Genomic DNA, 15557 nt, shown 5'->3' with positions numbered 1-15557 from the left:
CTATGTGGTTGATCAATTTATTTGCAATGATCATGAAAAATAGAAGCCCTATATAATATAAATTTTCTGCAGTTTCTAACTATTACTTGGATAGAAGACAGGTTGAATTAGTAGTTATATTAGCAATGACTGCTACCAACAAGGATGTTGTGTTGGTAGTTAGTTTAGTACTATCACTAGTTAGTCTAGTTCTACTGTTTGGTGTGACTTGGTACTTCCAGTCATCACTAGATCTACTACAACAACAAGTAGAGTATGACAGGGAACTGTTGTTGAAGTTACAGGAACACGTTGAGGTGAGAGTTGAGCATTTATCTAGTTTAGTTTAAAAATTACAGGACAAAGTGATACTACCCTAGTCCCTAGTTATGTATTCAGATCACAATATACTATGGGAAATAACTAGACAGCATTAATGGATGCCTGGGTACAGGCAAAAACTGATCACATGATTCCAAAATCATGATTCTAGAGAAATATCAAACTTTATAATCTTTATGCTTTAAATAGAAATCCAGGTAGTAGGAGTTCTTGTAGCTACGTATGTATTTAATAAAGTGTTGTCTGAAGCAAAAGGAATGTTCACCCATTGTTGTGTTTTAGTTGTGGTTTCACTTTTAATTAATCAATGCAACTCAGTTGTTGTGCAATCCACACTATATTAATTGCTGCAGCAAATTGTGTACATATGTGCTGTTAGCATCAGCGATGAAACTGGGTTGGGTCAACCGAGTCACATTTTCTCTGGGTCATCTGGGTCCGACCCGATTTACAAATTATCTGGCCGGATTGGATCACATGAGAAGCAAAATTGTTCGTTTGACGACGTGGAAACTTATAAACGCTAATCGCGTAGCTTTTTTGTGAGCCACACCCACTTATCACATTACAAACATACACTCAGCCACGCCCATTTATTAGTAAGTGCAGTCTGTAGCACGAAACTGTGTCCGTTGCTGTCTGCAAGCTTACGTGGAGCCACGCCCACTAATCAATTATTGTACAAGTTGTATATAGTCTAGTCTTGCAGCAGGATAAGTACTTTTGTGAGCCACACCCACTTCAATATGTCAGAAAATTGTAATACTTATTTTAAATTATAAATTTACCGGCGCAGTTATCACATAACTACTCATTTACTCAACACGAATTGAACGCTCAAAACGTAGTCTCCCTCGTTCGAGACTATCCGAAACATAGCTCTTATCGCACACCTCAGCTTTAATTAATCCAGGTCAATACGGATCAGTGGGTCATCCGGGTCAGCAGTAGTGACCCAGTTTCAATGCTGGTTAGCATCAATATAATAATGATGTCTTCAATATATCGTACACACTTTGAATTCAATTTTCCACCACAACCTCATTGCCACATTATGAAGACATGGATTATAATTTTGTAGATATTTATTTTTGTTGTTCTATTGTATAAAAAAGTAATGGAATGAGCTTGGCAGCATTTAAAGAGATTGTTTCTTCTTTATGCTAAATTTGAGAAATGCACCTCTGGTCAATGCAAAATGCTTCCAATGAGTTTCTAAAACATTGGTTATCAGAATTTTCTGTTGGCTGACTAACTAACTATTTACTGAAACTTTTCAGACAAGTACCCCTATCACTTTACTTGTCAATTTGTTGGTAGCGTATCAAGAACACTAAGAAAAAATATGAATTACCTGTACACTGCATATCACACCTACAACAACTTGAATTAAGTAAGCAGCTTGATTACAGGTGTGCTTTACGTATAACTCCTCATATGCAGGGCAATGTATCAGGCAGAACACATCTGAACACAGTTAGCTACTTTGTTTCCTAGAAATCAGTATTGGAGTACATGCTTTGTCTTGCAATTATAGCTTCAAATATTGGGTGCCACTCTTTTCCTTGATACAATACTGTATACAGTAGAATAGCGACCAGTACTAAATGTTAAAGTGAAAATTATTTTCTGTAGACAGTACCGGTCAAATGCAATGTTGTCTTACGAGAGTGCAAGCAATTAAAATCTCGCTAATTGAAGGGCGTGGCACCTGTTTTGCTTGCAAGTATTCATCCTATTTCATTTGGGATGAATACTTGTGAGCAAATCAGGTGCCACACCTCTTAATTAGTGAGTTTTTTAATGCTCACAACATTGTGTTTGAGTGGTTCTGTAGTTATTCATATACCATCATTTTTTGTTACTATGCAGGGGCAGATCCAGGGGTTGGCAAGGGGATGGGCATAAACAGGCTAAGTTGTAGGTGGTTGGAGAGAGCAGATTCTCTTGTAATTTTTAAGTAGCAATGATCACTCCTTAATAGGTTGATTTTCGTCATTATCGCCTTTGCAGATGGTTGTGAAGTCTTAAAATCTGTTTAATAGGCTATGACAGTCTTAACACCAGCAATACGATAATTATTTTTAGAGACGCTTAGTACATACTACGGTGCTGAGTGACAGTTTGACAGCTATGTACTTTAACTATGGTTTAGGTGAGTTTGCAATAAATGGAGGTAATATATGCAGTTTTCATGAGTTATATAAATTGATTTTGGTCTGACAAGGTGTATAGTATTTCAATCAAAATAAATATGGCTCTTCCACAGAGTGGGGGAGGGGAATTTGCCCCAAATGCCCCAACCTGGGTCCGCCAATGCTATGTGTATGAAATCCAGTCACATGCATAGCTAATGTTGTTTCAGTTAAAAACAGATGTGGACACCATTAATATTCATGACATCACAAAGAGACAGTTAGGATATGATTGTCAGTGTAAAGATGGTACACCAGGTCCCAGAGGTCCTCCTGGTCCAATAGGAAATGAAGGGAAACAAGGACATAAAGGTGACGTTAGTCCTCCAGGACCAAGAGGTGATATTGGAGATCGAGGACCAAGAGGATTAATAGGTATGGTGAATATATGTAGTAATTCAGCCAGCTATATACATATTAGTATTACTGACACTACTATACATACAGTACGTAAGACCATATGCTCACAATATACAATAGGTGACCAAGGTTACCCTGGTCCTATGGGAGAGAGAGGAGAGAAGGGAGATCAAGGTTTGTCTTTGCACATTAACATATCACTTGGCTACAAAACTACATGCTAAGGTGACAGAGGTCAAAAAGGAAGTAATGGCGTAGCTGGATTGACAGGACCAAAAGGTAATACTGCTATGAAAGGAGATACTGGACCAAGAGGAGACCCTGGTGATAGGGGACCAAGAGGATTAATAGGTACTACATTATTTACAGTACACATCATCATATAACACAATCATAACAGGTGATACTGGATTACGAGGACCAGGAGGAGAAACTGGCATACCTGGCAGGAAAGGTGACAATGGAGCTCAAGGTACTGCACAGTACACGCATATATTTTAGTATCTGTTACATAACACAACATATCAACTACCTCATCGCATAGCCATCGATGCATACATGTATCATATTTCCTCGTATATACAACAAATCAGCGGCAGAGGAAGTAGTTGATATGAGGGGGGGCTGGGCTGACCCAGACTTATTTCTATAGTTTGGTAAGGTGAGACCAAAAAAAAAAAAAAAAAAAAAAAAAAAGGTCACAACCAACTGATAAGAGCTTTCCACCTCACCAGCTACCATTTCTAGCTGATAAACTACATAAAAATCCTTACATAGCTCGCTACACACTGACTACTTTATTAGAGTGACTGCTCTATTAGAGTATCTCGATCTTTATCACGGTTTTCAGCTCCACTCCAAGAAAGATTATTTCGGTGTGATATCATTCTGAGGGGGGGCTTTAGCCCCCTAGCCCCCCCCTTTCCGCCGCCTATGCAACAAATAGAGCCATTACTCGAGACCGGGTGTTTATTTTGGATAGGTTTGAGTAATTCCCAGTGTTTAATCAAATTCAAGTCATGTTAGAACACCATTACTTGTAAAAGTAAACAACAGAACCTTAATACAGTGTGTTGACTACATAATGGTACAGTTGCATGTAAGGCCTTAGGAATGTAATCTAGAGCTGAGCAATAGTTGCGATCTATCGATTATCGTGATAGTGAGTAACAATCGTGATAATGATAGTATGCAATCATACTATCGCGATATATCAAAACATCTCTCACAAGCATGAATAACAGCAGCAAACATGATAGTGTTGAAGTTGAGGAAACTGTGAAAGTCCAGTTGAGCATGCACAACAAAGATTACAACTGTAATACATAACAATTTACCAATATAGCGTTAGAAAACCAGATGGTGTGTAATTGGATTATTTGTGTGTCATTTATGTGAAGTTGAGTGTCTTTGATAACTAGTAGTACTATCGTGATACTATCGTTATCGTGATATAAAAGTTACTATCAAATCGTGATAGTGATAGTTGCACTATCGCTCAGCTCTAATGTAATTGGTGTTACTTGCCCATTGCGCAACCACTGGACGCTGTGGATGCCCACAAAAATGTATCGAAGCCATTGGGAAAAATGATGATAAGTGATAACCTACAGTGAAACTTCCGTTACTTACAAAGTATACAGTATGTTCCAATTTTCTATACATGGAAAGAAGCTTGTCTGTTGTTTCGTTGCTATCCTCCATGAATAGGACAGAATATGCTTGAGTTATAGGGCAGTGAAGTTTGAAAAGTTACCAGAGAAGGATTTTCACAGCTGACATTCGTAAGTTTAGATGTAAGGTCACCAAACTAAAGCTGAAATAATTGCTCCAACTCATAGGTAGAATGATAACAACACTGATCATAATAAGGAAGTACACTCAACATGCATGCTATGCAGGACACTAATATTTATGCTTGGCTCCCAATATATTAATTATCATTACATTAGTTACCCTGCATGTAAAACAGCTAGGTAGGTACCAATGCTTTTGTTTGCTTCTTACAGCGCGGTGAAGTCACTGGTAGAGAAGACGAACTGAATAACTGAACTACATTCCTCTCAAAACCATAAACAATAAATTTTGGCATTTTGCATCATTAATTTCAGCAAGATGGCATAAGAAAACCTCATGCTTTTTAAAAATGTGACATAACCATGCACTCTACATAGCTACATGAGCAGTGGTGGTGTTTAATGCTTGGTCCGGCATTAAAATGTTTTAATGTGGAGATGGTCCTGCACGTAGGGCAGGTACCAATGTTAGTTGAAGATAAAGGGTAAATCTGACCGCTACTCAGGCAAACCAAAAATTCAGTTTGGGCAATTTGTTATTAAAAAATCAATATTTGACCCTCGATAGGTGTTTTTCTCGCAGCATGAATTTGCACTAAGACTAAGGTGATTTATATATTTCTATGATGGTTTTAACAGAAACATTTTGGTCGGCATTGTACATTTTAGGGGGACCCTACTATACCATACTGTTTGATATCAATAAAATTTCACAGCCAAAAGCTAGTACATAAAACTTTTACTGTACAGATAGCTGCTTTGTAGTTATATGCACCAATAACAGCAATGTGACTGTCTACAGATGTGAATATGTTGTACACTGATATAACTATACATATGTATACACATTAGGGTTGCAAGGGCCAACTGGAGAAATAGGAGAACCTGGTCCAAGAGGATTGAAAGGAGAAATGGGATATCAAGGAATGAAAGGAGATAAAGGAGAGAAGGGTAGTAGTGGATCACCAGGACCAACAGGACTAACTGGTCCTAAAGGAGCTATAGGACAGAAAGGTGTGAAAGGGGACAAGGAAGAGAGGAATGGAGGAACTGTGTATGTAAGATGGGGACATGACCGGTGTCCATCAACTGCACAATTGGTCTATAGTGGAAGGGCAGGTGGATCTTACTGGTCTCACAGTGGTGGTGGTAGTAATCCACAATGTCTACCTATGGATCCTAACTTCCTCAGGCCAATTAGTGGTGATCAATCCAGAGCACTAATGTATGGAGCTGAGTATCAAACTTATACTGATAGTAACAGTCATCTTCATGGTAGACATGACCACGATGCACCTTGTGCAGTTTGTTATGCCATACAACGTTCTACAGTCTACATGGTCCCTGCCAAGTACACTTGTCCTAGTGGATGGACCAGAGAATATTACGGATATTTGATGGCTCCATATCATGCTAGTGGTCATTATCGTACTGAGTATACTTGCATAGATACTGCCTTTAAATCAGTACCTGGATCAGCTACCAATCATGATGGCATGGTGTTCTACTTCACTGAGGGAAAATGTGGATCACTTCCTTGTCCTCCATATGATGATAATAGAGAATTATCATGTGCAGTTTGCACTAAGTGACACTGATGCCATTTATGTATATTCTCAGCGTAGTTACACACGCATTGATAGGCCCACACTGATTAGTCAGAAAAGCCCACAGTGTCACAGAAATATTTTGTTATGGAATTTGTGTGATTTAAATCTTATACAGTACTTAGTAACAGACAACACATGGTACTGTAGTCAGGCATAGGAGGCAGAAGGGTACTATAGTTGGGGGTGCCAAAAATTTATGGTGGTAGTTAGAGCACACCAAGCATGCTAATTCTAGGGGGATCTGGGCCAGGAATATTTTTAAAATTAGGTGTCAGGAGATTGAATTTGGAGGCATTTTTGGTGGTTTTAGCTGTTAATCAAATACTAGTACTTTTTAATACATGCTTGACTGTTGTATTAGGGTCTATTAGATATTTCGATCGTGATTGACAAGTACCTGGAAGTTCACGTGACGACTATTGTTAAATACAGCTTTACGTTGGGGGTGTTCAGCACCCCCTCTTCCGCCGCCTATGTCAGGGATTGAAGTGGGGTCACTGCTGCTGACCCACTGATCTGCACAGTAACCCAGGGTGTGACCTGGTTTAATAAACACCAAAGCTTGTGTCAAGAGCTCACCACAATGAATGCACACACACGCACACACACACACACACACGCATACCACAGTCTTACCCACTAATACTCCACTTTGCTTGTTTACCACATCTTCAATTGGAGCCCATGGCCGCTGACCCTCAAAGTGGCCTAGCACTCCTCTGAGGAGAGAAACGTATCAGTACTGTACCACACACAAGGAAATTTTGACGTGATAAAAATTTGATGAATTCACACTTCATCAGATTTGACGAATTAAATTCAACAAATTTTATATAAAAACATGTACTTTAAAAGGTTCTTATGGGTATTAGATGAATTTGATTTGTCAAATTCATCAAAAATGTTTCATACATCAAAATTTCCTAGCATATAGTATACATATGTACAAAAAATATGTTAAGATGTTTGTACTCTTGAATAAACTTACAAGATCTGCATGATATTTACTGTTAACTAATTGCCATTGTAGAACAATTCTTTATGATTTATACACCACACTAGAAAACACAGGATACATTTTGGATTTTCTGCTAGCATACATATTTGGTAAATAATTAACGATTCGTTATTAGGCATAGTTCCATGGGCAACAAAACGTGTTTCCTATAAGCAGGTATAGTGTGGTATACCTGTGTACAAACTTCACCACGCTTACTATGTAACTCCATGTATTACTGGTGTCTGTATAGTGGTGTCATGATAGATTGATATACACTAGTATGGATGTAATGAGTTGGTGATATGATATGATACAGCCAATCTATCATTATATATGTTCATATCGTGACACAAACCTTGGTGATACAGAGTTTTCCTATACTGTGGCATCACTAGCATGTACGTATATGCCTACAGACAGCATCATGCATTCCTGATAAGTGGGTGTGACCCACAAAAGGAAACTGGTGACTCACACAATAACAATCAATTAGCTATAGTGGACATGGCTCCACATAATGGCTGTACATACCTACAGACTGCTGGTAAATGGGTATGGGTCCATGTATGTCTACAGACAGTAACACACAATCCCTATATTTAAGTGGACGAGTAGTACTATTGTACTGTTTGGTAAAATACATCAGACCCAGATGACCCAGACAAAATGTGACCCATTTGACCTGCCGAACAGCCATTAATTCCTACAGACCTTCTAAACAGAACATACCTTTGATAACAAAATATACTGAACAGTCCTCAAGGGGGGAAATTGACCAGAAGAACATACATAAGAATCCATCATTACTATCAGCTGCCTAACATACATTCCTTATCCTGAATGAAACTCAAAAGTTAATAGTGCAGCTATGCAATTTGAAACTTGCAATCAAAATTATTCAAGCTAGGCCTACTATATTCCATGGACTGGACTCATGGACTGGACTAGCAGACTGGGATTTACTAACAATAAACCAGGCATTATCTAGCCACTGTAATGATGGAATGATGGAAAATTCATTATCAAACTACAACCGCTGGTACTGATAATTACAATGTTCATGCGTGCACTAATCAGTTAGAATATAAGTGCTAAACTAGGTGACTGAGCTATAGCAGTGTGAGGTGATGATACTAATTGTATTCTCAACAACTTCAGTCATAAACAATAATGTACACAGTTGTGCTACATACCGTATAGCCTAAATATTTCGAGGGGCAAATATTTCGAGGTTGAGCAATGTTGCTAAAAATAAAATTTTCGTGGATTTGCAAACACTCTCTAAATGTATTAGAGTATATGGAGGCCTAAATATTTCGAGGGCAAAATTTTTGCTGATAACACCCAAAACCGCGAAATCAGCGAAAATTTTCCCCCTCAAAATATTTAGGCTATATGGTAGCTAGCTACATATTACTGAAGAACTTGGCAGGCAGGGGTGTAGCTAGCATGAGACTACGTAACGAGCTATGTAAACATCAACACCTGCTAGTTAGTCCATCACTGAAGCCTGAAGATCCAAGTACTGGAGCAATGGCAAGGAGCTAAAACTCTACAATAACATGTCACTAGTGGCGTAGAAGTATAGACAGAAGAAGACAGAAGCTACTCTACTGCTCCTTACAGACAGGAGCTACTCTATCCACTCGGTTGAATGACCAGTTATGAAGAAACTTTAAATAAAACATTTAACAGGACAATGAGGTGGCCTAGTATAATAATCTGGTCCGAGTGTTGTACAGTGCCCAGTCAGGGTGCGGGCTCTGTCTTGTACACTATATAAAAGCATTAAGTGTATGTATAGGGTATTCCCTTGCATTAATACCAATGCAAGGGACCTTTCATTTCACCTGATATCTCTTTCATGTGGTCAGGGACTGGGGTTTAGCCAATAGCCTGAGTTCTATATGAGTATTTTTGCAGGTGAATGTTCTATTAGAGTAAAAGTCAACAAGGAAACCTAATCACTTTATTACACACGTACTTGGTCAAAAGTCTACATGGTAACACCACCCGGAAGAATCTCAATAAATACTGTAACATATCACACTTCCTATCAAAACAACATGCTGCAGAGAAATTTTAAACCAGGAATGCACCCACCGCTGCCTGCAGGACAGTTGTGGGTGCGTGCCTGGATTTCTGAAATCAGTTTTTGTAAAAATGTGTGTGTGCACAGTGCGTGCATGTATGCTATTTTCCTTTACCCTAAATAGCTTTGACCTATAGCGTGTCCACAGACAGAAAGGAGTACAAAACTATTGTATTAAGAGTTTTTAAAACCCTTTTCAAATACAGGATCTACTGCACACATACACCATCACTGACCTGGTCTTCCATTTCTCAAGCTCTTCCAATACTAGCTGTTGTGTACCCTTTGGCTGTAGTCCCAGTGAATTACCAGCTAAATAAACACACTTCTTGCTACCATCCACCCCTATGTGGAAACAAAGATGAGATACATGGACAAGCATACAAATACTTCTACTACCATATGTTCACTTCAACATATCTGTTTGATATAGAATTTAATTGCTTGCAGTGGGAGATTTTATTCTCTGAGCACCTGACAATTAGAAACATGTTTCAGGTACATAGTTAAAATCAGTAAGGGAAAATGTTACCAAGTACAGCTCAGCATGTACAGAGCTCTATTCACTGACAAAACATTTTAACTGAACAGTCCCATTTGCTATTGTGAACTACACAGTTTCTCATAATTACACTTGTTAGAACAATGTACAGGGTAATAATGTACTGTGACTACTGTTACACATGTTGGCTACTCTTAAGAGTACATAAAAACTTGCAAGAAATAGTGTATGTATACATGAGCATTTGTTGTGTGTATGCATGTACGTAATAACTCAAGTCAAATTTCCTCCAATCTCTCAATGACCATAATTAACATTACTGTCTGGTGTCCCTCAAGGCACAGTCCTTGGCCCTACTCTTTTCTCCATCTATATCAATGATCTACCGGAATCCATTTTACATAGTTCTATTAAACTTTTCGCTGATCACTGTATAATATATAGGGCTATCCGTACCCCTGAAGATGCTGAGAGGTTACAAGAAGATTTATGTGCGTTACAAGAATGGCAGCAGAGATGGCTGATGAGACTAAATGTATCAAAGTGCTTTACCATGACTGTTTTACATCCTAGAAGAAATAAAATCGTTACTCCCTACAGACTACACAATCATCTCCTCTCACCTGTTGAACATTACAAATAGTTAGGCATCATTATTCAGAGTGATTTGAAGTGGCACCTACATATCCAATCTATCACCTCCAAAGCAAATCAGATGCTTGGTCTGCTAAAGCGTAACTTGAGGACATCATCTATTCACCTTAGAGAGAGAGCCTACCTTAGCCTAGTACGCCCTAAACTTGAATATGCAACTACAGTCTGGAACCCTCATTTAACAACTGACAAGATCGCATTAGAAAAAGTTCAGAGGCGTGCTGCACGATATGTCAAAGGTATATACTCCTATCATGCTAGTGTAACACAGATGGTTAACGAACTTAAGTGGGAATCACTAGAGTCTCGAAGAGAACAGCTCTCCTTAACTATGCTATACAACATTCTTAAACAAAATGTCTATTTACCACCTGAATACATACCTGAGTTTCATCTACAGACATCACAGTACCAGCTACAGACCAGATCATGCCATATGTTTAGACTCATCGAACCATTTTGTAACACTGACACCTACAAATACTCCTTTATACCATCAACATCAAGGCAATGGAACGTACTACCTCGCTACATCTTTGAAGCGGAAAACACTGACATATTCAAATCTCTGCTACGTAACTATTATTTTGCAATCAATAGCTAACATTATTTATTATATTATATCTGTGTATATTCTTCTGTTTGTGAAGTTTTCACAGCAAAATTAAATAATAATTATACAACCAAGTACTAAGAATAATACGAAATGCGGTAAAATTACGTCATTAATAATGAATGAATGAATAAATAAATAAATAATAAATAATGTTTGAGAAAACGAGGCCTAGAGACATGAACTAAGCGGGGATAGATTCGCCTGTGAATGAAGGCACAACCGTATAATAAGTACGCCTGTTCATGCTGATGACTTTACCGTACGTGTAATTCTATATAACGCCCAGCACCACGCCCTTGTTTAATTACAGATTAGATTAGTAAATGTCTGAGGAGAGGCCAGGCACCACTTTACTGGTAAACAACAACATTACAAGTATGTTTAAATGTTTGTAACTGTATTTTGTGTGCAGGATATGCGCTCCAGGCGTCATGCAGTGAACAACCAGCTGATGACCAGTTGGGATACCAGCTGATAGGTTCATAAACAACCAGCTGGAACAACAAGGTAATGAGTAATGTAATACTTGTACCGGTAATTGTATTATACATCTTCATCCTTCATCTGGCTTGCTAGCGGCTGGAATTATTTCCCACTCGGCTTAACTACTACTCTACTGTGAGTCTGTAATAGCTAAACAAGAAGTTGATGCAGTGCTGCATATACAACAATGTGTAACTATCTCCTGTATGTTGTGCATGGCTGTATGCATAATATTATAGACTGTAATCACTGTGCCAATGCCACACCGCTGATATACTGGTACATCACCAGTGGCCTCTAGTTACAACAGAGTCTGTTGTGCCATATTGGCTTGATTGGGATCAACTGCTAATTGTGCCCTCATCATACCCCTTATTCTGCATAGCGTCACTTCACTGCTGAGTCATCTTCAGAGACACGTCACACCTACAATATATAGTTCCTTTCAATATATCTAACTTAACTTGGTTTTTGTGTAAGTTGTGTTTTAGTATTGTGGTTTTCTGATGCCAGTTAAACTCCCTTGCCTGTGTACGTATGCATATGTATCATTTCCACCGGTACACGCACACTGCTCTGAGTGCTGCCTATGGCACTGTTTATACTTGCCCAATGGGTAGGTTGCAACGTTGGTGTATGTACTTGGTTGTATGTGACGCGGTCCTAGTAATAATAATAATAATAATAATAACATGTAACTAGCATGATCTTTCTCTAGAACATGTATATACCAAAACTATACTGAATGACACACACACAATGGGACCAGTGTCCTTTGCATCATAAATCCTATACCACACTGGCTACAATAACCACATTGGAGTCACCCGTTTACGTCTACAATTTATGCTTTAGTGCATGTTCTTGCAGTTCAGCTGCCTCCAATCGACTAAAGAAGCTGCATATCTCAGTCTTGTTCAGCCTCCTACCTTAGAATATGTCAGCACTGTATGGGACCCCTATCAAGCAGTTTACATTACAATATTGAGGAGATTCAAAGAAGGGCTGCCCGCTGGGCACTAAAAAAGTAGAGTAGATACAGCAGTATAACATCAATGTTCCAACAATTGCAATGGCCCGTCTTGGAAAAGAGATGGAAAAAAGCTAGACTATCACTGCTCTACAGAGCTAACAATAACGTTATTGCACTTCAAGTATCACCATACTACCAGACATGTTGACTTCGTCACCAATCCTCTTTTATACATCTGCTTACCAGAACATCTTCATATATGTACAGTTTCTTCCCCAGAACAATTAAGGAATGGAACACATTACCACCAACCACAGTAGAATCCAATTCATTAACTATATCTCAATCTAACATCTACTTAACTAAACTAATTGTAAATAATAACAATTTTTTTCTGGGTATATCAGTAGTGCTGTCTACCCAGTTTGATAAATAACACACACATTCACGCACGCACGTACGTGCGCACACACACACACGCACGCACGCACGCACGTACACACAATTAGTCAAATTTCAAGAAACAAGTTGATGTTCTGTTACTTCTAAAAACCAGGCGCCATGCAGCTAGCTAACTCATCTGGAATTAATTAACCAACTATGTATTACTATTTTATTATGTTGTGCAATAATGCAAAATTACTTCAACATAATTCTCAGATTTCGTAATTCATTAAATTTTTGCAATTCTTCAAATACGTTGCTATGCACTGGTAAGGAAGTGTTTGTTAGACAAACCGCTTTTAACAACATATTATGTACAGAAGTATTTTCTAAACTGTTTTATAGTTTGACTATAGTGTTTTTTCCCACAAATTCTCCTGACAAAGCCTCAGAGCTGCTCTTCATTTTCATTCGCATACGTTTGGGATACGCCCCCTTCCCAACGAAGGGATAGGCTATTCCTAGTAGGCTACGAGGCCTGCACTGCTGTTTCTCAATTGTTAAACGCTTGTAAAACCCAAAGGGAAGGTAATGCACAAAGTCTGAGGAGAGTCGCCATACCGGTATTTCAGACCACCGAAAAGAAACCACCTCAGAGCAAAGTTTACCTGGGCGTAAATTAATACAGACTTCATTTCGCTTCTAATTCTTACACTGCTTTTACCATTTATTGATTTTGCTCATGTGGGTGCATACGGACAAACATAGATATGTAGATAGGTACACACACACACACACACACACACACACACACACACTTTTACGAAAACAATTTCAGTAAACCAAACATGCGCCCACGCTGGTTGTGGGTGCACGCCTGGTTTAAAAAGCACTGGCAAACACAGTCAACAGTAGCAAGCAATTACGCTGAAATTTAAAAATAAATACAACGATTGCAAGCTGCTCAGATCTTGGGCTTGATGAACTTAAAAGGGTTGGGAATTATAACATAAATATTTGTAAAGGGTAGCTTTTTTGTAAATTGCTTTTGTCATGAATGAACACTTTAACTTGAACAGAGGGACTGACTGTCACGAAAAATGCTCCATAACAGAACCACAGCCATACACGAGTACTAGCTAAAGAATTATTTGTATTTGGTTGGGAAAAAGGGCCAATTTGAGTATGTGTACTTGTTCTGAGAATCCCGCTTGTGGTTGGGGATCGCTACTACAGTCACACGCATGTACTGAATAAGCATTTCATAATGTCTCGAAGGCTTTGTATGCACTCACCAATGCTCAAATGCACATTAAGTCTGTCACTGACTTGGCCACTATTCAGTAATGTACGGGTACACTATGTTTTTCTCATGCATAGTAATAGCACATGGGCTAAAGAGCAATAATGGAGGTGTGTCAGAACAAGTGTAGATATTCAAACTGGATCAATTTTTCCTGACCAAATGAAAAAAGGGGTCAGACCACTACAGTACTTTTCTGGGTGCTTTTCCTGGCCCCCGCACAAAAAGTGGCCTGTATGGCTACGTGAACTAAAAGTACAGGCCATGCTTTGGAAATAATAAATGAGAGTATTTAATTTTGGTAGTTAACATATTCGGGCAGACGGGAAACAGAATTTTTAGCTTAGCACGTGTTTGATGGGCGGAACGATTCGCACCACACCTCCAATCAGATGATTGCCTTATATAATGAGGGTTAGATGCAGTTTAACCCAGGTTAACTGGCCGATGTGGGTATGATCAATTCGAGGGATCACGTGCATATGGCAGTAATTAGCGTATGCGTAGTGCAGCGTTTGAGCACAAGGTGACAGTTCACGAACCAGTGGAAGTTAAATTCCCTAACCTACCCACCCCTATGAAGGTGTGTTTTCCAGTGCACTGAATCTTTAGGCAGTGCACTGTGACTGGTGCTGGGTACAGTGGGCACTGAGGCCCACGTGTCTCACCCAAGCTTAATTTAGTCGAGATCACGTGCACCGAGGAGAGACCACAGGGCGGTGCTCGCTGTAACGAAACGAACGCGAACCCAGCACGGGGGGAAAACCTTAGGATAGTAGGTACTGGGGTAGTTATGGCACCGGCAAGGGCGATCGTAGCCAGTTAAAAGGGTGATACTTTGTTGGCCTAAGTTTCTGTTTAGACTACGTACAAACGCACCTTCAGTAACTTTATTATCCAGTACTTCTGACACTGTGGGGACGTGAAATTGTCCCCTCAGAAACTTCAGCGGGTCTCTGTCATCCAGCAGTTGTGCGAACCGGTCATCGTTAATCTCTAGTCCTTCCTCCCGAGCTGTCTGGAATAATTGTTCCATCATAGATCTATTGTTTCAGTTCGAGGCCTACAATTGGCGCTCGCAGATAATTATTTTTATAGCGCCTGTAAAAGGGGAAATTTTCGCTGATTTCTAGAAACAGCGAAATTTTTATCCGTATAATTTAGACAAGCATCTAGTGGGTTTCGCGAAACCCCGTTTTTTTTGTTTGTTTTTTTACCTACCAAACGAATCCTGACTTTGGTTTGACAGTTTACTCTGTGCATCACCA

The 15557-nt window shown here is 39.1% G+C and overlaps 2 protein-coding genes across 2 annotated transcripts; one reads left to right on the top strand and one right to left on the bottom strand.

The window, feature by feature from the left end:
* The first annotated feature begins 62 nt into the window (after positions 1-62).
* LOC136239423 (short-chain collagen C4-like) lies at positions 63-6414 on the top strand. The gene is made up of 6 exons (XM_066030164.1): positions 63-296; positions 2687-2891; positions 2997-3050; positions 3102-3227; positions 3277-3348; positions 5525-6414. The coding sequence occupies exons 1-6, from the start codon at positions 126-128 to the stop codon at positions 6262-6264; spliced, it is 1368 nt and encodes a 455-aa protein (XP_065886236.1). The 5' UTR covers positions 63-125; the 3' UTR covers positions 6265-6414.
* Positions 6415-6918: 504 nt separating this feature from the next.
* On the bottom strand, positions 6919-15377 carry LOC136251437 (kynureninase-like; the record flags this gene model as incomplete). Its single annotated transcript, XM_066043895.1, is given in 3 exon segments — positions 6919-7001; positions 9611-9719; positions 15169-15377. Coding segments are annotated over 3 exon segments (352 nt in total), but the record flags the coding sequence as incomplete, so codon positions are not given.
* Positions 15378-15557: the final 180 nt, after the last annotated feature.

Source organism: Dysidea avara, chromosome 1 (genome assembly GCF_963678975.1).
Source record: "Dysidea avara chromosome 1, odDysAvar1.4, whole genome shotgun sequence".
NCBI lineage: Eukaryota > Metazoa > Porifera > Demospongiae > Dictyoceratida > Dysideidae > Dysidea > Dysidea avara.
Note: the sequence above shows the minus strand (reverse complement) of the source record. Positions and strands in the feature narration are given on the sequence as shown.